Source organism: Chelonoidis abingdonii, chromosome 11 (genome assembly GCF_003597395.2).
Source record: "Chelonoidis abingdonii isolate Lonesome George chromosome 11, CheloAbing_2.0, whole genome shotgun sequence".
Classification (NCBI taxonomy): domain Eukaryota; kingdom Metazoa; phylum Chordata; order Testudines; family Testudinidae; genus Chelonoidis; species Chelonoidis abingdonii.
The window spans coordinates 5468917-5493494 of NC_133779.1; the positions used below are offsets into that span (position 1 = coordinate 5468917).

Sequence of the window (24578 nt, forward strand, 5' to 3'; positions counted from 1 at the left end):
ATATACATACATAAAACTGTAAAAGGAGAAAAAAAACCAAAGGCCACTATGGTTAACAGCAGAGTGAAATGGCTATTAGAAGCAAAAGGACATCCTTTAGGGAAGTCAAATCCTAGGGAGAAAACTAGAAAGGAGCATAAACTCTGGCAAGCCAAATATAAAAGTATAATTAGGCAGGACAAAGAATCTGAAGAGCAACTAGCAAAAGGCACAAAAACTAGCAGCAAGTTTTTGTTGTTGTTTAAAGTACAACAGAAGCAAGGAAGTGGTCCGAACAATGAGTGGGGCTGCTGGACAATTAAGATGTTAAAGCACCACTCATGGAAGACGAGGCCATTGTGGAGATGCTAGATGGATCCTTTGCATCGGTCTTCACTACAGAGGATTTAGGGAGATTCCCACATCTGAGACATTCCTTTTAGGTGACAAATCTGAGGAACTGTCCCAGATGGAGGTGTCGATAGAGGAGGTTTTGGAACAAACTGATAAATTAAGCAGTAATAAGTCACCAGGACCAGGTGATATTCACCCACAACATCTGAACGAACTCAACTATGAAATGGCAGAACTGTGGTATGTAACCTATTGCTTAAATCAGCCTCTGTACCAAATGACTGGAGAGGAGCTAATGTAATGCCAATTTTTTAACAAGGCTCCGGAAGCAATCTTGGCAATTACAGGCCAGTAAGCCTGACTTCAAGATAGATTTCCTAATTTTCAGGCAAACTGGTTGAAACTATAGTAACTATAGTAAAGAGTAGAATTATGAGACACACAGATGAACATAATATCTTGAGGAAAAGTCAGCATGGCTTTTGCAAAGGGAAATCACGCCTCAATCTATGAGAATTCTTTGAGGGTGTCAACAAGCATATGGACAAGGCTGATAGAGTGGACATAATGTACTTGAAGTTTCAGAAATCCTTTGACAAGGTCCCTCCCCAGAGGTTCTTAAGCAAAGTAAGCAGTCCTGGGATAAGAGGGAAGGGCCTTTCATGGATCGGTAACTGGTTAAAAGACAGGAACCAAAGAGAAGGAATAAATGGTTAGTTTTCACAGAGAAGAGACGTAAACAGCCAGGTCACCCAAAGATCTGTATGGAACGAGTGCTGTTCAACATATTCATACATAATCTGGAAAAGGAGGTAAATATTGAGGTGGGAAAAGTTTGCAGATGATACTAAGGTATTCAAGATAGTCAAATCCAAAGGAGGCCATAAAGAATTACAAAAGGGATCTCACCAAACTGGCTGACCGGGCACAAAATGGCAGATGAAATGCAATGTTGATAAATGCAAAGAAATGCGCATTGGAAAAAAAAAATAATCCAAACTATTCATACAAAATGATGGGCTCTGAATTAACTGTTACCACGCAAGAAAAAAGATCTTGGAATCATTGTGATTTGTCCTCGGAAAACATCTGCTTAACATGCAGTGGCAGTCCAAAAAGTGAACAGAATGTTGAGAACCATTAGAAAAGGGATAGATAGTAAGACAGTAAATATTATGATACCGCTCTATAAATCCATGGTACGACCACCCCCAGAACACTGCCTGCAGTTCTGGTTACCCCATCTCGAAAAAGATTTATTAGAATTGGCAAAATGACGCGGGGGATGGAAGAGCTTCCAAATGAAGAGAGATTAAAAAGACTGGGACTGTTCATCTTAGAAAAGAGACAACTAAGGGGGGGATTTGATAGTGGTCTATAAAAACATGGAGAAAATGAATAAGGAAGTATTATTTACTCCTTCACATAACATAAGAATCGAGGGTTACTCAATGAAATGAATAGGCAGCTGGTTTAAAACAAACATAAGGAAGTACTTTACATAAAGCACAGTCTACTTGTGGAACCCATTGCCAGGGGATGTTGTGAGGGCCAAATGTATAACTGGGTTAAAAAAAAGAGAGAAGTTCCTGGAAGACAGGTCTATCAATGGCTATTAGCCAAGACGTCCAGGGACACAGCCCCATGCTCCAGGTGTCCCTAAACTTTTGACTGCTAGAAGCTGGGACTGGATGACACGGGACGGAACGCTACATAATTGCCCTGGTTGTGTTCATCTAGCACGAGCTACTGTCGGAAAAGAGGGTACTGGGCTAGACAGACCACTGGTCTGCCCCAGTATGGCTACTCTTATGTTCATTCTCCCCCCCCCCAAAAAATATTGGGATTTCATCCAAAAAAAAAAAAAAAATAGCTTTTTGGTTTCCCAGTGGAGAACAGAAGATTTCCCAAGCCACTTCCCCTCTCCTGGTACATAAGAATGACCATAGTGGGTCAGACCAATGGTCCATTCAGCCCAGTCTTCCGACAGTGGCCGATGCCAGATGCTTTGGGGGTGTACACAGAATAGGGCAGCTGGAGTGATGCACTCATCTGCCCCCTCCCACCCTCCAGCAGCTGGCAGTCAGAGGTTTAGGGTTGTGCTCCTGACCATCTCGGTGGAGAGGAAGGAGGGTCCAGTGGTTAGAGCACTAACCTAGTACTTGGACTATGCGGCCAATTCACTGCTCTGCCACAGACTGGTCTAAGCACCTTATCGCCATCTGTAAAACGGGATTACACCACTGCCCTGCCCCTCTGGAGGGTTATGAGGATAAATATGGTAAATATTGTGGGGTGACGAGGGCAAGACAAAAACCTGAACGAGGCAGAGTGACTCCCTAGGACTTAGGATCACAGAGAGTTGTAGTGCTTCAGAGACAGGCTGGGCACTGAGGCCTTTTCAGGCTAAATGTAGGACGCGGCAGGCGGTGAAACTACAGGAGGGTGAAGGATCCAAGTGTAGAGAAATCTCTGTATTAACTATCTCTATAAATCTTTATAACATTGCACTGTGTTATTTTGTATTAAGTATCTTTCTATATTAAGTATCTTTATGACATTGCATCTTGCATGATGTTATTTTGTATTTCATATGACTTGGCACTGTGCCTCTCTCATACAACTTTGTATTAGAAAATTGGTAGAAAACTTTGTATCAAATGTTATAGCCCCTAAGGATAGTATAAAGTGAAAGAAACATGTGCTTTTTTGCTAGAAGTAGAATAAGATCTCCCCCCCTCAATCTGTAATCAATTGCCCCATTGACTGAATGAGGTGTGAATGAGTGAGGCTTGGAAGACACCCACCTCCAGACAGCTACAACAGTTAAAGAGGGAATGGGAGCCAGAGCAGAAGACAATACAACTTGTCAAGTGGGCCCAGTAAAGAAGAGCAGACATATTGACGGCGTCAGGGATTAGAAGCAAGCACCTTCTTTATAAAACGCCCTCTTTGAGCAGCATTGGGACAACACCCAGGAAAAAAAGCAGCACAAAGACCAACGGACACAGACCCAGATTTTGAATCTGGTCTGGATTTGCATAAGAGTGAATCTGCTATAAATACGAGGTGTCTTGCAGAAGGACCCCGGGTCTCGTCTTGTCACCATCGGAGCATTGATCCGGATCGGCAGAAGCCCGGCTCCACCCCTCTCCCATCTAACTCACCTGGCCAGTGCAGTTAAGGGGAGCAACTAGTTGGTAACAGCAGCAAGACGGAGTGTGTTTGTGTGTGTGTGTGTGTGTGTGTCAGTGCATGACTGTAATAGATCATATGTATATGATAGAGTGTTAATTAAACCTGTATTACTAATCAATGTGGCGTTTTGCCTTAATCCCCCTGAAAAGATCCCGTATAGTACTTTGAATACAACACAAGTGGGCCCCTGAACGTGGCTGCAACAGTGGAGCTAATTGAAACTGCTGGCGAAACTGTTACCGGAGCTGAATCTGAGCCAGGACACGCCTGGTTAAATAAGCCAGTCCTGGGAAAGCAGTCGGTAACCGGTTTGTTCTGTCCTTAAAACAGCATTTCCTGCAGTACGGCGCCCCCTAGAGCGCTGGTGCTGTATTGACTCAGGGCAGTTACGTACCAGCCCCACTTCCTGCAGCACGGCGCCCCCTAGCGGCACTGCTCCTGTACTAATAAACAGGGGCAGCTGCCTAACACCCAGCCCCAATTCCCGCAGCACAGTGCCCCTTAGAGCACCAGTCCTTCCTGTATTGACTTACAGGGGAAGTGACCTAACACCCAGCCTCACTTCCTGCAGCATGGTGCCCCCTAGTGCACTGTTCCTGTACTGACTTATGGGGAAGGTTACCTACCACCAGCCCCACTTTCTGCAGCATGGCAGGGCTCCCTTGCCCTTGGTCTCCCATCCAAGCACTGATATGGCCTGGCTCTCCTTAGCTGGGGGTGGGATGAGACATATTAAAGCATGCGACATAAATCTACAATACCAGCTCCCTGACCCTTTTCTCTGATGTTTCTATCCAGCTGAAACCGCATCACCCTCCCATGCAGGTTGTGTCACAACACCGTGGCCTGGAGGCAGCCCCGGGTGACTTTACCGAAGGTGGTGAGTTGACAGCAGCGATCAGTTTGGCCCACTGCGTGACTACAGAGCTGAAGATTAACTCATTCCAGTTTCCAAAGGAAAACACTCCACTCTGCAAGCCACGCAGTCCCTCGTGGAAATGAGCAATGGAAAGTCCACAACATATGTGATCACTTTCCATAAAGTGCAGTCAGTCCTTAACCTGTGTTTTCTAATATCTTATTTAGCCTTGTTTCAAAGACCCCCAGCTGCCAGGTTTCCCTCAGCGCCTTAGGAAGGGAGCCACGTTATCTGGCCAAAACGTAATTCTTTTACATTCCGAAGTCCTGCCTCTTCAAACAGCACGTTTTACTTCCTCCAGATTTACACCTTTTGACTGGGTTTGAGGCAACTGATCCAGGGGATCCCTCAGTGGTTTCCACACCTTGCTGCATCACCTGACACCAGCAGGCCTCTGATAAGCCTGGAATTCTTGAAGCCCGGTCCCATGGGATGTCAAAAGCAGCAAGGGAGGAGAATCTGGTGTGAGATGGCCAAGCTGGAGACAGGGGTACGGTCATGCCCAGCCCCGAGCATTATGCGGGCCAGTTCCGCACTGACATAAACCAGCACAGAGCCATTGTAGTCACTGAGGCGACACGGATTAGCACCAGAAGTGCCCATGTACGACAGGGATGGGTGCTTCACAAAAACAGGCGACTCTGCTGTACAGTGCAATCCAAGGGGTCTTCCCATCTCTCCCCATGGGCCAGGATCTGTGCACTGAGAGGACCGTCCCACCCCACCAGTGCAACCTCTAGCAGAGGGAAAGGCCCGGCCCGAGACAACACCCCATCCCGCGCATGGCGCGCCTTCCTGTCCTGACCTGAATCTGGAGGCTGCCGATTCCTCTCGATCTTCCGGATGTCATCCAACGTGACCCCGTCTTCACTGAAGAGCCCGCCGTGCATTATCTGGCAGGGAGCACAGCACAGGTCAGGGGTGGGGAGAGGGCGCTCGGATAGGTCAGGCCCTAGCAACAAGTTGGCCTTAAGCTTCCACCACCCAACGGGAGTGGGGCAGGAACAGCTGGGAAGGGGAGTAAACGGCAAGGGAGCACACTGGAACCCTAAGACACTCAGTGCCCTCCCAGACCAACTTTGAGGGAGGTAACGGAGGGGCTACAGCAGCGATAGGCAAACTTTTTGGCCCAGGGGACAAATCTAGGTATGGAAATTGCATAGTGGGCCATGCATGCTCACAAAACTGGGGGTTGGGGTGCGGGAGGGGGCGAGGGCTCCATCTGGAGGTGTGGGCTCTGGGGTGGGCCAGAAATGAGGTCAGGGTGCGGGAGGGTACTCCAGGCAGGGACTGAGGGCTTCAGAGGGCGGGAAGGGGATCAGGGCTGGGGTAGAGGGTTGGGGCATGGGAGGGTATCAGGGGTGCAGGCTTTGGGCAGTGCTTAGCTCAAGCAGCTCCCAGAAGCAGCAGCATTTCCTCCCTCTGGCTCCTACGCAGAGGTGCAGCCAGGCGGCTCTGTACACTACCCTGTCCGCAGGTGCCACCCCTGCAGCTCCCATTGGCCGCAGATCTCAGCCAATGGGAGCTGCAGGGGCAGTGCTTAGGACAGGGGCAGTATGCAGAGCCCCCTGGCTGCCTTTATGCATAGGAGCCAGAGGGGGGACATGTCACTTCTTCCGGAAGCTAGAGGGTCAAATTCGAATGTCTAGGGGGCCGGATGTGGCCCCCGGGCTGTAGTTTGCCCACCCTTGGGCTACAGGTAGATCCAAGCCATGGAGGTGCCCAGGATTACACACACGGCCTTGGCTACTCTCCATGACCACTGCCGGTCCGGACATGTGCCCCCCCCCGCGGTGCTGCATTCTGCTCTCACCAACACTTTGCCATTGATGCATTGCGCCAGGGGCAGCCACTCAAAGACCTCGCTGAAAAGCGCAAACATCTGGGCTGTGTATTTGGCTTTCACTTCCCCCTCGAACCCGTAGATCTGGTTCATGTTATCCGTCTCGTGATTGCCTGGGGGCCAAAGAGATGGTGGAAGAAGGAAAAAAACAAAAATCAACCAACCAACGGGGGACCAGCAGGAGAGAGGAGAGCCACTGTCGCCCCTTTCCCAGGGCAGAGGGAGGGATGGGGTCTGAGGAGTTCACTGCAGCAGTGTATTAATAAAGGTCAGTGTGGCTGATCCCCAAGGAAGGCCCCTGGTCACTGGGCTGATTTGACAGCTCTGCCGTTCCCAGGCTTCGCAAATGGGTCGCTCACAGCCAGTGGTAACAAGGGGGAGGGGGTGAGTTTTACTGCTTTAGAGATTCACCGATGCCAAGGCCAGACGAGAGCATCTAGTCTGACTCCTACATAGCACAAGCCAGAGACCTGCCCCCAAACAATTCCTTGGAGAACTTAGCCATTCGAGCTGGGCCCACTGGAGCGAGACGGAGGGGGAAAGGGGGTGTCACCTCATTAACCCTGCGCTACCTGGCTCCCTCATGCATTTCTGAGTGAAAGTCAAGCTGTGGCTTTTAACCTGAAGTTAAACCTGGCCTCCCACACTCCAGTATCTAAGCACCTCTTAATCCTTAATGCATTTATACTCCCAACTCTGCGGTGAGGCCAGGGAGGACTAATATCCCATTTGAGAGATGGGGAAATGGAGGCGCAGAAGGACTAGGGGACTTGCCCCAGGTCACACAGGGAGTCTGTGGCAGAGCTGGGACTTGAACTATTGTGCCCTAACTACTAGGCCTTCCTTCCTCTCTGGAGGCTCTACTGAGCCCCAGCTGGCTTGTGAGCTGGGATGCTTTCCTGTGTTCATATAGGATTGGAAAGCAGCTCCCACACCTCCATCTGTTCAGCTGAAAGAGAAGGTGAAGGGGTGCCTTGATCACAGTCTGTAAGAATCCACATCAGGAACACATATGGGATCACAGGCTCCTCGATCTAACAGATAAAGCCCTAACAAGAGCCAATGGTTGGGAGCTGAAGTGAGACAAATTCCGACCAGAAATGAGCTAATTTTTAACCATGAAGAGAATCCGCCAATTGCACCAGTTTACCAAGGGCTGGGCTGGATTCGCCATCTGTGGCCATTTTAACATCAAGACTGATGGTTTTTCTAAGGGCAGGTCTACATTACGGAGACGCTCTGAGATTGATCCACAGGGCGGTAGATTTAGCGGGTCTAGTAAAGACCCGCCAAATGGACTGCAGATCGCTCTCCCGTCGATCCCTGTACTCTAACCCCGACGAGAAGAGTAAGGTGGGTTGACGGGAAGTTTTCTCCCGTCGACGCCCCCGCGGTAACTCGACCTGAGGTACGTTATTCATGTAGCTGGAGTTGCGTCGTGTAGCTCGACTTATCACAGTAGCATAGACATAGCCTAAGATACTAGCTCCAACAGGAATTGCTTCAGGGCGGCTCTCTGGCCCATGCTATAAGTGGGGGGCAGACCAGATGATGCCTTGCAGGAAGCGATCAATGAAACAAAGCACTCTGGGACTGGCAGGCCTTAAATGTGGATCTCGCACCTGCTGCTCAGTGGAAGGCCTCTAGCTGTGGTAACTGCTCCTCTCACAAGAGTCACCCAGAGCCTGGGCTGGTTGGCAAAGTTCAGCTTCTCAAGCATGCGGAAGGGTGAGAGTGGTGGCACCTTTCTCTCGTTCCTGGCAGGGAAGAGGTTAATATTGCTGCCCAAGGGGAGTGGTGATAGCTGCTATATAGGAGTGATCGCTCTGGGGAACTTGATTCTTTTGTGGACAGGGGCGTCAATTTCGGTGGGGTTAGCTCAAAGCAGATTTTGCGATTGGGCTGATGAATTTTCATGGTTTGGCTGAGTTAGGTTTAGGGGAGGGGTGCACCCAGGTCTTTTCAGATATGCAGGCTTAGCTAGAACCATGAAATATCAATGGCTCGGAGACTGTGACCCACCCAGAGACCAACTGAAAGGGCGCGAGATAGCTGGGAAAGGAAAGGAAAGAAGCGAAAGCCAGAGCATCCAGGAAATTCTGCATTTCCATGATGATCCCCATGATCCTCTGCAGCTGGGGAATCCCAGAGACAGAAGGTGGATTTGGAGAAGCCAGTTTTGCTAAGAAGGGGAACTCCAACTCTGGGCCTCAGCTGCAGGCTGGGGAAGCACCAGGAAAACAGTCAGCGGAGTGGACAGTCTGGGGAGTTCTTGCCCTGACTTGAGTACAAAGCAGGGCTCTCCAGTGGCTTATTCCTTCTTCCCCACCCCTAAGGTGGGATGGGACTGCATTTACCACGGAGTAAGTGGAAATGATCCGGATACAGCAGCTTAAAACCAAACAGTGTTAATATCACTTCCACGGAGAAGGAGCCGCGGTCGACGAAATCCCCATTGAATATCTGCCGAGGGGGCTGCGCTCAGGAAAAAGGGCCCAGGCATCACTCTGGGATGAAGAACACTGCAATCCACCTTAGGTACTTGTGTGCCCCACACACACACCCTCCACAGTACTGCGGTACTGGAGCAAGCAACCCTGGGAATTGCCATTTAACAGAACCAAAGCACAGAGAGGCTAACGGATTGGCTCAAGATCTTACACCCTGGTCTCCAAGCCCTAGGCTGGCAGCCCTAGCCACTGGGCCGGGCTTCCTTCCCACCCTTTCAGCACCTTCCCTCTCCCCAATGCTGCCTTTATGGAGCCACTTTCCCAGTCCCACTCAAAGGCCTGACAGATGGTGGGTGGCCCTCCTCCAGCTTCTCTCCCCAGAACGCATCTCAGAGGCATCCCAGCACGCCCCAGCACCAGTGTTGCCTCTCATTTTTCCCACGCAAGTGCGGAATGAATTTTGTTATGTGCACCAATATGGAGGTGATGTGTGACACACCACAATTCATGTGGTGGGGGTGGAGCCAAGGGGTTAGGAGTGTGGGAGGGGCCTCAAGGCTGGGGCATAGAGCTGGGGCACTGGGATCTCAAGCCGGGGGTGTGGGCTCTGGGGTGGGCCCGGGAATGAGGAGTTTGGGGTGCAGGCTGCCCCGGGGCTACAGCAGGGAGAAAGGACTCCCCCAGCTCTCTCTCCCCGCAGCAGCACCTGGGCTACGGGGGAGAGGTGCCTCTCCTGCGGCATGTCCGGGGCTGCACTGGGGTCAGGGCACCTCTCCCCCGGCCATGGCAGATCTGGGGCTGGGCTGGGGTCAGGCTGCCTCTCCCCAGGCCATGGCAGGTCCGGGGCTGGGCTGGGGCCAGTGGGGAGAGTAGCCTCTCCCCACCATGACAGGTCTGGGGCTGGGGAAGAGGCATCTCTCTCCGCCACAGCCCTGAGCACCTGCATGGCACTTAACAGGCTGCTAAGCGACTGTGCAGCTTAGAAGGAATTTAGCCCAGCACCACCAAGATGTAGTTTTAACTCATTCCTGACTCGTACTCTGTTGTCAAGCTCAACAAAGAAATTACCCACCCCAGCACGGCAGTCAGGAATGGGACACAATGGGAGAATAACCTCTATGCCAGTCAGGACCGTTTCCCGCACAGTACAAATGGGGAAACCAAGGCATAGGGAGGGGAAGCGATACATCCCAACACTGGAACAGAACCCAGGTCTGTCTCCTAGCCCTGTCACCTCCTGTTCTTACAGAGCTCCTCCATCCACACACATCACATGCTGGATCAAAGGGGGAACCAGCCAAGGATACATATGGGTTCGTTTCAGACGGCAGCCCGTTGAGTTCAAATATATTCAGCAAGTCATAATACTGCCCGTGAGTGTCTCCGCACACGGTGACCTTCTCTGTCTGGAAGAAGAAAGGCCGAGAGAGGAGAAGAGGAAAAGAAGACAGAAGACAAGTAAAACTCAAGCCAGACAGAGCTCCTCTCCCCCTGCAGGATCCCAAAGCACTTTGCAAGAGTGGCTTCAGCCCACTGTGGACACACGGTCACCTCTGAGGTGGGACGTGGCAGCTGTTTACACTGGAATCCCTCACCCAGCATAGAAACTCAACCACGTCTAGGGTGGAGTGTGGCAGCTGTTCATACAGTGATTGCTTCCCCATCCACCTCTGGAGGGAGTGTGGCAGGTGTTTAAACAGGGACTGCTCACTGTTCTAATAATTGGGCCTATAAATTTACCCTAACTGCAAGGTCAATTCTAAAAAGTGAGTATATGTTTAATAACCTATAACGATGACTGTTAATGGGAAAAGGTGCCAAAGGAAGACAAAAAGTCTGAATCAGTCTAAACCAAAGGCCTACTGACATAATTCAGTGACTGTGTTACGATCGTGCCTGGTAAACAAGTGTGGGACTAGAAATCAACGAACCAAGATTGGTGTGTCAGAAAACAGGCTGAATGGCAGATAAAATAATGAGAGGTTGGGTTATTCCAGCCATCACACCCTTCCATGGTCCTCCAAAAAAGACTTCAGGGAAGGAGAAAGCTGGCAGACATGGGAACAGTTTACCAAGAGTTGTGGTGGATTCTCCATCACCGACAAGTTTTAAATCCAGGGCGGCTGGTTTCCCAAAACATCTGCTCTAAGAATGACTGTGGGGAAGTTTGCTGGCCTGGGTTATGCAGGAGGTCAGACTAGATGACCACAATGGTCCCTTTTGGCCTTGGAATCGATGAAACCATGAGGCTGGCTGACTCAGACACATGCTTCACCATCATGGCTGCTACACTCATCATCTCCTGGGACCCTGGAATGTCTTCATCCCAGTCCCGAGAGATATCCTGACTGGCCCAGCCCAGAGAGAGGAAGCCAGACGACATCGTCACCTCCTGCAGCTCTGGCTAAATCCTGAATGCTACCTAGGACGTGAGACTTTGTCTCCTTCTTTCAAAATGCCCGTTTCTTTCCCTGCTTTATTTCTTCTCTGTCCTGTGTCTCTCCATTTTCCTTCTGTCTAAGGGTATGTCTATACCACCCGCCAGATAGTTGGGCAGCGATCGAGCCAGCGGGGATTGATTTATTGCGTCTAGTTTAGACACGATAAATCAACCCCCAAGTGCTTTCCCCTTGACTCCTGTACTCCTGTGCTGCGAGAGGTGCAAGCAGAGTCGACAGTGGAGCAGCAGCTCACTGCAGTGAAGACATCACGGTAAGTCAATCTACGGACGCTGACTCCAGCTACGTTATTCACATAGCTGTAGTTGTGTAACTTAGATCGATCCTGCCCAGTGTAGACCAGAGATAATGAGAGTCTGGCTTAGCCAGCCAACACTGCTGTAAGCCTGGGACCAGAAAGAGGCAGCCCAGAGCAAGGCCCTAAACAGCCCGATGCTAGTACGAGTTTGCCAGGTCTCAGAGTGGCTGATCAGACCGGGGGCAGGGCCTGAGTTTTTCCAGCAGCGAGGCTGCAAGTGAAAGTCAACCACAGAGACAGAAGCTGCCTTTTCTGGCTTTACTCTTGCAGCTGTTCATCTGGTCTCCTCTTATCTTTCAGATTGTAACAGCGGCCGCTCAAGTGCATCTCAACTAATTTTGTCTCTTTTCCCCAAATGTATAGCAACTATCATCTGTAACGCCACCTGAAAGACTGGCAGAAACGGGGAGTTTCTTTCTAAAATCTCTCCAACTATAGGGAAAGGGAACAAGGGATGCCATTAAAATGACAGCTTGATTTAATATTTTACATTTCAAACTGTTTTTCCTTATTTTCTGTATCTTGAATAAAAGATTAAAATGATATTTAATAATGTGCTTCCCGTGGTGCTAAGCCGGCTGTGGTCCCCACACATTGTTTAACTCTGTTTAACGTTGGACAGTTGCAGGGCCAGGTTAACGCTTTTGACTCATTGGGCCCATATGCTCCATCTAAATTAATACATCAGTGGTGAAATGCAACCACCTCTGGGGTTGGACGTGGCAGCTGACTAACAGGGCACAACAACACTGCATGCATTGAAGACACAAGGAGAATACTGGGTCCAGTTTGACCAGCAGGAATTTAGGGAGACAAGGTAGGTGAGGTAATATCTTCTATTGGACCACCTCATCTCTCTAATATCCTGGGACCAACCCAGCTCAACTACACTGCATCCAGGAATTTAGGGAGGGAGGCTGGAACTGCATGCATCTGAATCAACGATAACGACATCACCATGCTGGGGCAAGGAGGGAAGTATGTAACTCAAGGGGAAGACAACGGTCTATTTCAAACAACCCCACCCCTTTGCAGGCTCTGACTCTGGGTACAAAAGCAATGGGTGGATCAAAGGACAGACAGGTCAGAGCCTCTCACTGCAATCTCAAAAGCTGTTAAACAGCTGTTCAGCCAGCTGCAAACACTCTCAGATTAGGGTTGGACACCCAGCGAGGGATTCCCCCTCCCACTCCACTGCCCCATGCTGCAGCAAGGGGCCATCCCACTGGCTTAGCCGGTCAGGGATGGATCTCCACTGGTCCAAGGCCCCATACAGGTTAGCTGGGCAAGCTCCAAGGTAGGTGAGGTCAGATGTGGGAGGAGACATGGCATGGCTTGTACAGCTTCCCATAGGCAGTGCAGGTAGGCCATGGCTCGAGTTACACCACAGGTGTTTTGGTCCCCAAGCAGCCTGTGGGGGTGGGGTATGAAGCCACCGGAGCTTCTGCTCACCCAGCACTGCGGGTTTGGGATCCAAACCCGCCCCCTGGTTATACAAAGCACATCCCAGGACCTGCCACCCCAAGACTGCAAAGAAGGATACCCACCTCTTTTAACGTGGTTTCTACTAGAGTGGGAAGTTTGACAAGCACCTCCTTCACCTGCACCAAGATCTGCCCAAGGGGAAAAGGGAAGAGTTAGCAAGGGCAGGAAACGAACGACACAGCCCTGTCTCCAGATACAACAGGTCCCCGCCCTTAGCCAGCGTCTTGCTGGGCGTGTCCCTGCCTTGCAAACAAGGGGCCTGACACACAGGTTGGACAGTTCAGCTCCCAGCATGCAATGTGCCATCTCTATGACTTGGAAGCACTGCATGCTGGGATGTGTAGTCTTGGTGGCCCCCTCTATGGCTGCAAGCTGGCTCCATTTTACACCCTGGACTCCTGTCGGCCTGACGCGGCAGTCTTTGTCACTCACAGCTGGGAAAGAGGATGCCAGCTCCTTCCAAAGAAGGGGGCGAAGGATTCCACGCATGAGCCTTCTCCCCCATGGCAGGGCAGGCGGGCAATTACCTGATAGGCACATTTTCTGTGAAGTTTCTTTTGATCCTTGTACCATTGCATTAACTCCTTCATGAATGCTAGCGTCACCTTCCCATTGTCCAGCTTGGGGCCACTGTACTCGTCCTCGATGGCTGGCAGAGGTGGAGACAGGAGGAGGGGAGAATCACCCATTAGCAATAGGATGGCACCCAATAATCCAGAGCCCTGCAGGCACTGCCCCACCTCCCTCCGCTGCTTACACGGGCTGCCCGCTTCCACCCTACACATCCCCAGCTGCACAGGAATCCTCTCCTTCGTGCATCAGCTTAGAGCCAAGGCTTAGAGCCACGGCTGCCAAAGGAAGAGTCCTCAGGGGACTGATCCTGCCAGAGGCAGAGTCCCCTTGATTCCCACTCCAGAGGGTGCTCGACACATCATGGGATGAAGCCCCATCGGCTCAAACAGGCCCTGGAACCAAAGACATTCATCTGACAGAGGGACAAGCCACTGATCAAAAAATCTCCACGAATTGTCCAGGGGAGCCCAGCAGAGGACACTGAGCTGGCACAGGCAAAGAAGCGGATTAGGTGCACGTTTTGGGTGCTGGAGCTGGTCCCAGGTAGAAAGAACTGATTCCTACCACAAGCACAAAGTTCTGCTGAGCGGATGGATGATCCTGTAGCCATTTGTTCGGTAAAGGAGCTGGCACTTGGAATTTGTAAGCACTCCTCTTCCCAAACGCTGAACAAGGGCAATTAACCGCTGGAACCAACTCCCAAGAGAAGGGGTGGATTCTCCATCTCTCAACGGCTTCAGGTCAAGACTGGACGACTCTCCGGGAGAGACACTTAGCCCACCACAAAGTTAAGGGGCTCAGCACAGGGGTAGCGGGATGGGTGTTATACAGCAGATCAGACTACATGACCTAACAATCCCTCCCGGCAATAAAATCGAGGAATCTGTGCCCCCAAAGGGTCAGAATTTCAAGAGCTCTCAGCACCCAGTAGCATGAGCTTTTCAAAAAACTGGCCTAGGTGATGATTTGCTATGATTCACGTTTCCTTGTAATTTTCCAGCTAGAGGGCTATTTACAGACGCCCTGGGATTGTTGCTTTAACTGCTCAGCTTTTCCTAACGGCTGCTTCCTAGCTACTTCTTGGCCTTTCCCCGTATTATTTGCATGACTGTTGTACCCTGGAACCCACCCCATTCACTCAGCTCAGCAAGACAGGAATGCCGGTCCGATTCCAAACAGTGCGTCTTGGATTTACACAGGCACTGACTTTTATCGTCTCGCACGACACAGTTCACTTATGGGTGAGGGATGTACCACAGTTTGTGGAGTCAGCTCTGACTCAGAGAACCAAAAAGTCAGAGGTGAAGAGCCCCAGTAAACTGGAGCTAATCCAGTGGCTCCCGGCAAGCGGTCTGTCAGCAATACATGACAACACGTCTACTATCTACCGCAGACACACCCTTGAAAGCAAAGAAGTGAAAAGGGATAAACCATTAGCGGTGCTCCAGCCCCTTTACGCCGAAGAGCCAAAGTGGTGTAAAGGGGCCTAACCCCCCCCCAGATCCAGCCAGGCCAGGATTCTCCCCGGCGCAGGCACTGTGGAAGCTAGCTGTAAGGCTGTTAGCAGAGGACCCTCTCAGAAGCGCCGGCATAAGGGGGTGTTGGGGTCAGGATGCAACCTATAGAGCTGTGACTTAGACAGGCCCCCAGGACTATCTAAGATATGCTGGCAGGGCCTTTCCAGCCCCTGAAACACTCCAAGATTGGGAGGGCACAAAAGTGGCTTAAAGCCACCCTAGCGCCCCCCCTACTCTCAGCTGTACTCTAGCTCTCAGCAGACCCCCCAAAGGCACCCAGAGTGTCTATCTTCTACTCCTGCAGCCAGACACCACCCTCCACAGCCAATACATCACAGCCTTCGCAGCCGTGTCTCACCCTCGTCCCCCCAAACACACCCTATGAAGGACACGGTCAAGTCACGGATTGTATAAATCTGGCACTTTCTGGTTGGAAGAGGACACACATTCCTCTCTTGCCTGGCCGACGGAGTGGGTTGACACAGGGCCAGGCTGACAAATCTAAGATCCCAGAATGTCTGTAAATAACCCAGAAGCCAGCAGGTTACAAGGAAAAATGATTTGGGTGATTCATCCAAAAAAACCAAAGGGGGCGGGGAGCAAAGCCTAGCCACCTCACCTGCGTGGTGTGTGAAATAGATGGCTTTGATCCTAGAGCCTGGTTCCCCGAGCCACCAGACTACCTGGGCCTCTTCCTGAGACATCTGAAACATTAAGGGGAAGAGGGAGCTTTTGCTCTTACAAACAAAGCAAATTGGATCTAAGTCGCTGACAGAAAACAGCTCACAAAGCTCTTCTGGCAGAACCCCTTTTTACGAGCTTGGCACGGCACTCACTCCGAGGGGCTAACCAGTCTGAGTCTGGTTTCCAGAGTCGGGAAGCCTGGGTCCCTGCCACATATGACGCAGGCCCTTCTGATACTACCAGAATGGGGAAAAGGGTTACAGCCCCTGATCAGGACTTGGCAGAGCTGAGTTTAGTTCCTGCCTCTGCCATGAACTCGCTGTGTGCTCTGGGGCAAGAATTTTCAGAAGTGACTAAGCAGGTTTTCATTAAATCAACAGGAGCTGGATGGCTCAGTCCCTTAGGGCCAGGTTTTCAAAGATGTTTAGGAGCCTAAAGATGCAGCTAGGTGCTTAACTAAGGTGGGATTTTCCACGGTGCCTGGGCAGGTGAGGTGCCAAAACCCCCACTGATTTCACCTGCTTCTGTGCCTCCGAAAACTAGGTGCCAATCCACCTCTTTAGGTGCCTAAATCCCTTTGAAAACCTGCCCTAAGGGTCTGAGGCGCCTGAGTCTCAACGACTTTGGGTGATTTACAAACGGGGTTAAGGTGCTTTTGAAAGATTTATTCCCAATCTTTCTGGGCCTCAGCTCTTCATCTGTAAAACAGGGATAGCGATTGTTCCTTTGTCCCTTGCCTTATCTATTCAGACTGCAAGCTCCCCTAGGCAGGGACTAACTCACTGTGCCTGGCAGAACAGGGGTGCTGATCCCTAGCACATGTTACTGTATAGACAGATTCAAAAGCAACCGGGATTTCCCAGCTTCCAATCCTGGGTGTTACTCATGAATCAGCAGCCTTTGTGGTCAGGATACCACCACTTCAGGATGAATCTGCCCCAATTCTCTGCAAGGATGCCAGAGGCACACGGGAGAGCTCGGCTATGTCGGAATCACACACACATATTCCTCTCCAGCAACGTCCTTGCAGTCTCATGGCAATCACACACAGGAGGTGTGGCGCATGTGATCGTGGCGTGCGATCCCAGATTAAAACTACACGGAGCAGAGGCGACACAGAGGCCAACTAGCTATTATGTTACGCCCAGAGCCACATCTTTTGGTAGCTGCGTTCATGAGACATGCATCATTCGCGAGGCACTTATGGCAAGATACCCATGCAATAGGAAGCAAGACCAGATCGTAGTCTCCTCTGACTTCCTGTACAGCACATGCCAGAGTATTTCCCCTGTACCGAGCCTAATCACTTGTGTGTGACAGAGGCGTCTTTCAGCAAGGCAGCCAGGCTGGAGAACCCACCACTTCCCTGAGCTGTTTGTTTCAGTGGTTAGTCACCCGCACTGGTAAGCATTTGGTTCTGATTTCCAGCTGGAATTTCTCCAGCTTCACCTGCCAGCCATTGGTCCCTGTTCTGCCTTTCTCTGCAGATGTCAGAGCCCTTCATTCCCCCGGGATGTTCTCCCCGGGAAGGAGCTTAGACACTGTAATCTAGTCACCTCTCAGTCGTCTCTTGGATCAGCTACCCAGATCGAGCTCTGTCCGGCCCTGGCCCGCATTTCTCCAGCCCTCAGATCCATTTCCTGGCTCTTTTCTGCACCCTCGACAATTCTGCAACATCCTTTTTTAAAATGCGGGCACTAGAGCTGGAGGCAGGATCCAGCGTCGGCTCACCAAGGCCAGGTACAGAGGGAAAATCCCCTTCCCGCTATCCCCGTTTCAACATCCAAGGATCCCATTAGCCCTCTGTGTCCCAGTGCTGCTCCAGGAGCTCGTGGTAACTGCCCCTCCCCCAAGTTAGCCAGTTCTCCCCCAGCACCCCTGGAATCCATGTGACCAGAGAAGCCAGGCCCAGAGCCCCGCAGCCCAACTCACTCATGCTCTCTATGTCCAGGGAGTCAACCACAGAACGCTTGTGCTCGTCACTGGCGATGGCGCGCTCAAACGCCTTCTGCTTCACGATCTTGTTGCACTCCTGATACTTCATTTTGGCATCTTTGTCATTTGGCTTCACCTTCACCACCTGGAAGAGAGAGAGCACAGAGCCCATCACAGGCCAGCGTCAGGCAGGAAGGAGAAACAGAGGGAAAGGCAGACGCAGGGGCATGGCAAGGAGAGGCCCGGGGAAGTGTGAGACTGGCATTAGGCTGGGAGGCACTCTGTGGGGAGTGGGGTCAAGTGCTTAGAGCAAAGGGGCTGAGAAGCACGACTCCTGGGTTCTATTCCCAGCTCTGATATGGGAGTGGGGCCTAGTGCTTAGAGCAGGGCAGGCTGGGAGTCAGGACTCCTGGGTTCTCCTAGCTCTGTAGTGCTGGGCACACCACTTAGTCTCACCCACCGAAAACACGGTGACCCCCTTAATAGACACCGTCATTAGTGAGGAAGGCGGGGCCTGCACCCTACCTAGTGGCACTATAACGCTGCTGGGTGAACCATGAGAAGGTGGGACCTGGACACATATAGGGCAGAAGTTAGGGGGCTATTTTTCTGGACATCACCACACCTGTGTGTCCCAAACAATGGGACCTCTCCCTTTCCCCAGGGGAGACAGTTCACAGTCTAGCCTGACCAATGGGAAACATTCCCCAGGACAGGGGCTAAAGATCCCTTTGTTCAGTTCATCCCAGTCCTACCTGTCCCCCACCCCGTTTCAACCCATCACCCTCCTGGGTGCAGACACCTTCCATGGCTAGCTCTGCTCTCAGCTACACCCAGGTGATGTTACCGACCAGGTGTTGGCAAAGGCAGAACTTGAGCCAGAGCGTTGCAATGCCAGAGGGGACCGCGGCGCTGATGCTGGGTTCCCCGCACAGCGCCCTGCTCACACTCACCGTCTCATAGTCGCGCAGGGCGGCCTTGAACTTGCCCAGGGCCATGTTGCTGGTCGCCCGCCGGTAATAGCCTTTGATGTACTTCTTGTCCAGCTCAATAGCCTTGGTGGCGTCAGAGAGCGCGTAGCCATAGCACTCTGTCCGCAGGTAGGCCAGGCTGCGGTTGCCGTAGTAGATGGCATTGGCGGGGTTCAGGTCGATGGCCTCACTGTAATACTTCACAGCGTTCTCGTAGTCCTTGCCTGAGGGAGGGGGGGGGCAGAGCGGAGACGGGGTGTCAGCAGGATGACCAGGCCCGAGCAGCTCCTGGGGACCCAGGAGCGTTTTGCAGGGGTAACAGAGCCATTCAGGGGCAGCAACAGCAGCAGGAGGCTGCCTGCAGGCGTGGGCTGTTCCCGAGCTCTCTCTGACGCACCAGTCAGAATCAAGGGCACGAGTCAGCAGAACTGAGGCTCCCTCCACCTCCCCCAGCTTAGCAGTGACAGTGAGGGCACTCACCCCCGACACCCCCCAGGGCACTGCCAACTACCTCCCCAGTGGTGCCAGCAAGGACTTCCAGAGGGGGTGAGCCTGCCTGCCCCAGCCATGGTAAGCCAGCAGTGCCCCTTTCCCACTCCTGCGGCGCCTCCTCACTGTAAAGGTGGCACCTACAGGTCCATCGTAAGGCCCAGCACTCACAACAGCCATCAGGTACCCAGGGCTCCCTTGCACCCCTCCAGAACTCAAGCCGTCCCCGTAGAGGCTGGTCCCCAACCCCCAGCAATTTTGCCAGAATGTGGCCGGGGGCCTCTCCCCACCCTGAAGCAGAGCCGCATTCAACCGCATGTTGGGATTGGCCCAGCCCCACAGTGCTACATCAGAGGCCCAGAGAGGAAGGCAGAGCCTAGAAAGCCTTTGTCCACCCCAACCCCCTCAGAGAGGCTCTCTCAAGTACAGTGGAATAGAGAGAGAGAGAGAATCTGGAGCAAGACCTGAGGCCTGAAGCACCGTCAGCAAAGCCAGGCCATGCTAGGAGACAAAGTCAGGCCCTGCCATCAAACAGACGCTTACAAGTTCACCGGCCGGTACACGAATTTGGCAAAGGCACGGCTAGCAGGGCTGAGACCCAGGTGCTCCTGAGTACTAGGCACTGGGTATTCGTGTAATACATCCCAGAAGAGAAGACTCACCCAGGTACACCCTAATCGAGCACAAGATAAGATGGTTTGACAGAAGTGATGAATAGGGATGTTTTGTTCGAGACATCAGCAGCAAGGTACAAGGGGAGGTAACCAACAGATGTCAGGAAGCAAGGAAGGTGGTACATAAGTTGTTTGTTCACTGTACAAATATCATCATACCACACCCTGATTCTTCATGCTGGCTTAGGGGCCATCCTGACGTTGAACATGCTGGTACCTTGCCACGAGCATATAAGCAATGCACCCATGCAGCGTATGGGACGCTGATAACGCGCTTTGGAGACAGTAAACCTGGCCGAGCCTTTCTGCCATCAAACCGAGCCCGTGGGCTTTCTGGGCAGTACTACTGAGGTCCTCTGAACCAACTACCTGTGCAGAGATGCGACAGCATGCAGCAAAAACTCACACGCACGTAGATGTGCAAAGTGAACACGAGTTCAAAAAGGACAGTGGGGAAACATGGCCTGGAATCTGTAAAGTGGACTAACACTTAGACTTAATGCATTAAAGACTAATGAACTAACTGCTTTAATGGGAACCATTAGAAAATTGTAATGAATTTCTGTTGCAGAGACACAAACTTTCTCAATTGCTGCAAGAGGTGGGAAATCCATTTGGAGGAGAAGCCGTTGCTTTTTTGAACATTACTAGGCTCTTTAAGTACCCACACATTTGGGTTTGAGAATAACATTACTCAAATGATTACTCTGGTAACTCAAAACCATCCTGCGATGTAGGAACATCACGGGGAATTGCACCTGCAGGAGTGCTTTCAATGTAAACTGGATAGAGGGGAACACAAGTTGCAAAAGTAGCTGCACTCAGACAAGTGTGAAAACTAATGAAAGGAAAACAAATTAAAGTAATTATTGGGACCAATTCGGATGATGTGTACAAAGGTGTTACAATCTACCTTCCCTGGTAGAGTACTATAAACTGTACAGGAATGGACGGGTCTGAGATTAAACATGAGCCACTACGGCAAAGATTAGAGAACCTGGCAATTAGTTATATATATAAAAAATCAGAATAGTTAAAATAACGTCACGTTAAAAAGGGAGGGGGGCACTGCAGTGGGGGAAACGAACAAGCAGATAGATTTGAGGGTACTTTGTGTGAAACCACACCTGTAGCTGTAAGCACCCACACTCGGGCCAGGGAAGAACAAAAGAGAAGTAGAGAAAAATCAGGAAGGAACACAGACGCTGCAGAAAATGCAAGATGACTTATCAAGCAATGGATTTCAGAATGCCTTTCAAAGCAGCATGGGGTTACAATAAAAGAATTTACTCTTGGCCAATCCAGAGAAAGATTGGATTTTAGTAATTCCACAGCAGCTATGACATTGATTGGAGAGCTGGATACGTGAATCTCTTGTAGGGGGCCATCTCACATTAGAAGAGGCTATAAGCTGGTGGCCAAGGATAAGGGAAGACATGGAAATGCATACACACTGCTGCTTAACATGTGCAAAACAAGATCCTGCACAACGAATGCATCAGGCTTCAAAAGGGCTGTTCCAAAGCCTGCGGGTGGATTTTGTAGGGCCTATAACATCTAGGAAGAACTGATTTTTGTGTGTCATTGTGGATAGTTCCAGTAAGTGGGTTGAGGCATTCCCCACAAGAAAGGAAGGTAGCAATGTCACCGCAAAGCCTTAATGAGAGAAATATTTCCTAGATGGGGTTTACCTCAGTGTCGATTCTAATAATGGGCCAGCATTTATTTGACATGTACCGAAGCATGGGAGCTCGGGCTGGTGTTCCCTTTCCATTGCAGATCCCATGCCACCCTCAGGCCAGAGGACAAGTAGAAAGAATGAATAAATCTCTTAAAATTGAGTTATCTACAGTACGTGATGAACTAGGCACAAATTGGGATCCAGATCTCCCATGGGTGCTGATGAGAATCCACAGACGTCCAAACCGTACAACTAGGTTTAGACCACATATAATACTGTTTGGAAGGCCTATGCCTGCATGGGAAAATCTATTCTACCCTCCAGATTGAGAAGCCATAGCAGTATTGGCCACAAAAACCTGAATGAATAGTGTTAAATATTGACTGGGCCCAGTCTAGGGGTCAGCCTCAGCATAAGCAGCTGTGCAACAGCAAAAAGTGACCCAAGTCTTTCATGAAAATAGTGGCAATTAGGAACTAACTAATGCAGGGGTAGACAACCTATGGCATGTGTGCCGAAGGCGGCACGCAAACTGATTTTCAGTGGCACTCACACTGCCGGGCCCTGGCCACTGGTCCAAGGGGGCTCTGCATTTTAATTTAATTTTAAATGAAGCTTCTTAAACATTTTAAAAACCTTATTTACTTTACCTACAACAATAGTTTAGTTCTATATTACAGACTTATAGAAAGAGACCTTCTAAAACGTTAAAATGTATTATAGGCATGCAAAACCTTAAATTAGAGTGAATAAATGAAGACTCGGCACAGCACTTCTGAAAGGTTGCCAACCCCTGCACTAATGGTTAAAACTGTCCCACCACCCAAAAAGAAATGGAATGGCGCAGTCCACATCAGACTATAAATAAACTGGGACCATCACTGTACCTGGTCGAAAGAGAGAACCAACCTCGGCGGAAACACACCATGCAGTTCAAAGAGTTCAGGGCTTAAACTGTATGTTACATCTCTTGCACTTGTTTTTACAGACGATCTCTCAAGATAACCATCTACAAGTAAAATGGAATCTTTTCAAATTGGGATGGAGTTTTATTAAATTTGGACCCAAGGGCTGTATCAGCGCCCCAGGCATTAACACAAGTAGCCTGGAATCAAATGACAACCTGTCCTGTCAGACAGTTAACCGGAAAAGGATGAATATTATGGAAAATAGACAATGTACTAACTATTTGGTGAAATAATATACATAACAATATGGAAAATGGAACAGGAAGGAAAGAAAACAATCTGGATGCTGGGCTGGATGGACAACTGCCAGGCCTATAATCCAACCAAATCCTAGATGTTTTTATTTTATTTTATTTTATTTTTTGGAAATCCCATGAGAGGATGAAATTTTGGTTGAATTGGATGTGGAGTGCTGGCAGAAAATGGCTTTTGCAATAGAACCAATGGTGCCCTTTCCAATGTACCTCAGTCAAATAAGGTTTACAATACATACAATTAAGCCGCTTTTAAAAAAACACCCCAAAAGTGATTGTTTTTGTTTTCACAGGTCATGAAATTAATCTGGATACAAGGACTGCTGAGTGTAATGGTAGCGATCCAATGTGCAGAGGGACTGGCTAACACCCAAACACTAAACCAGATACATTTCGTGACCAGAGAATTTGGGTAGAAATTTCAAATAATCCCACTGTACTGGAAGCAGCCAGCCAAGCTCATCCTGCAGGAACTGTTCTAAATGTAATATGTGAAACAGAACGAAGACTGTAGTCGAGCTACACCAAAGAGTGGCCGAGGGGCTAGCAGCAGAGCCCTGCACCTGGGCCGGCAGCAGAGGCGTTAGCAGGGAGCCCAGACCCATGCCGGAAGCTGGGATGCCAGGTGCGGGCAGCAGTGGAGCCCTGCATAAGACATGGGGGTGCTGCAGCACACACCTCTGCACCCCTAGCTTCTTGCCTATGTGAACTCCTTAACAGTTAATGTTAAAAAGATAGAATTTTAACAGGTTAAACTGTTATTATTTTTAAACTCTATTAACATCCCTAGCCATTACCTGTACTTTAACTCCCAACACTGACTCAGCTGTTACAGAAAACACTGACACACCGACACACCTGCAATTAATAGCCGCATTGTACAGGAATCCCCGCAAGCTAAGGAAAAGAAAGCAGGAATTCAGGAGAGGGAACAAGTCTCACTTACAAAACATCAAAGAGTGGAACGTCCAATTACAGTTATAGCAGGGGATAACCTTACTTTGCCGTGTAATATTAAATCATTCCCACGTGACAATGCTGATGTAGCAGTTGATTTTATTTTAAAGCTGTCAACCCAGTAATGAACCACATGGAAGGAATCACTAAAATATACAGGGCCTTGACAGAGTAATTTTTATCAACGTAGAGGATAAGTGAAGTGCATCCATTTGTATTAATTATCTCCAGTTGGAAGATGAGGCTTTATACACAGGAATTTGGGGAACGTCTCCAGGTATTAGCATATGTATTTATTGTGTGAGGGTGTTACTGACCTGTTCGACCGTGGTACCAATCTTATACCTGCAACTTAGTCTACCACTATCACTGCTCCATCAATGAAATGCCCACATTTACAACTGGAATCGGGCATCTTCCTACATCCTACCACTGAGTTCCTGGTGGAAAATGCGGGATGGATGGATGGATGTACCACTCAAATTATAATTTCACCAGTATGGCTATGCACATCCACCAATAAGACTGGTTTAATACAGAGATCAGGGTACAGATACAATATTGGAAAGGTTTTCAAAATCCTTTAATGAAGTGACAAGGATGGGAAGAGAGAAGTGTCACAGACACAATGTGGGGAGGCTCAAGCCTCGGCCTGTCTGTATGGAAGACAGGAGATATTGAAAACCTAAATCTAAAAAAGAGCAGCAGCATCAATGGGGTAGGAAAGGCAGTGAAACCTGGACGACGTATTCGCCTGTTGCTTTATCAACACGCAATAACCATTGATAATATACATTTGATTGCTCCCAGGTTTGAATACCTCAGCGTCACTATCCTTTCAATGACTTACGCCTGGATGAATTCTGCACGAAAAAAATAAAAATTCTGCA

The 24578-nt window shown here is 50.0% G+C and overlaps 1 protein-coding gene across 1 annotated transcript in view; it reads right to left on the minus strand.

Moving 5' to 3' along the window:
• The window catches only part of PPP5C (protein phosphatase 5 catalytic subunit), a 48963-nt gene that overhangs the window by 10894 nt on the left and 13491 nt on the right, over nt 1-24578 (minus strand). The window contains exons 2-9 of the mRNA XM_032797962.2: nt 18648-18889; nt 17692-17839; nt 13513-13634; nt 13048-13113; nt 10051-10149; nt 8651-8756; nt 6264-6406; nt 5256-5343 (exon numbers count right to left, since the gene is read on the minus strand). Of these exons, the coding sequence (XP_032653853.1) occupies nt 5256-5343; nt 6264-6406; nt 8651-8756; nt 10051-10149; nt 13048-13113; nt 13513-13634; nt 17692-17839; nt 18648-18889 (1014 nt within the window). The remainder of the gene's footprint in view (nt 1-5255; nt 5344-6263; nt 6407-8650; nt 8757-10050; nt 10150-13047; nt 13114-13512; nt 13635-17691; nt 17840-18647; nt 18890-24578) is intronic.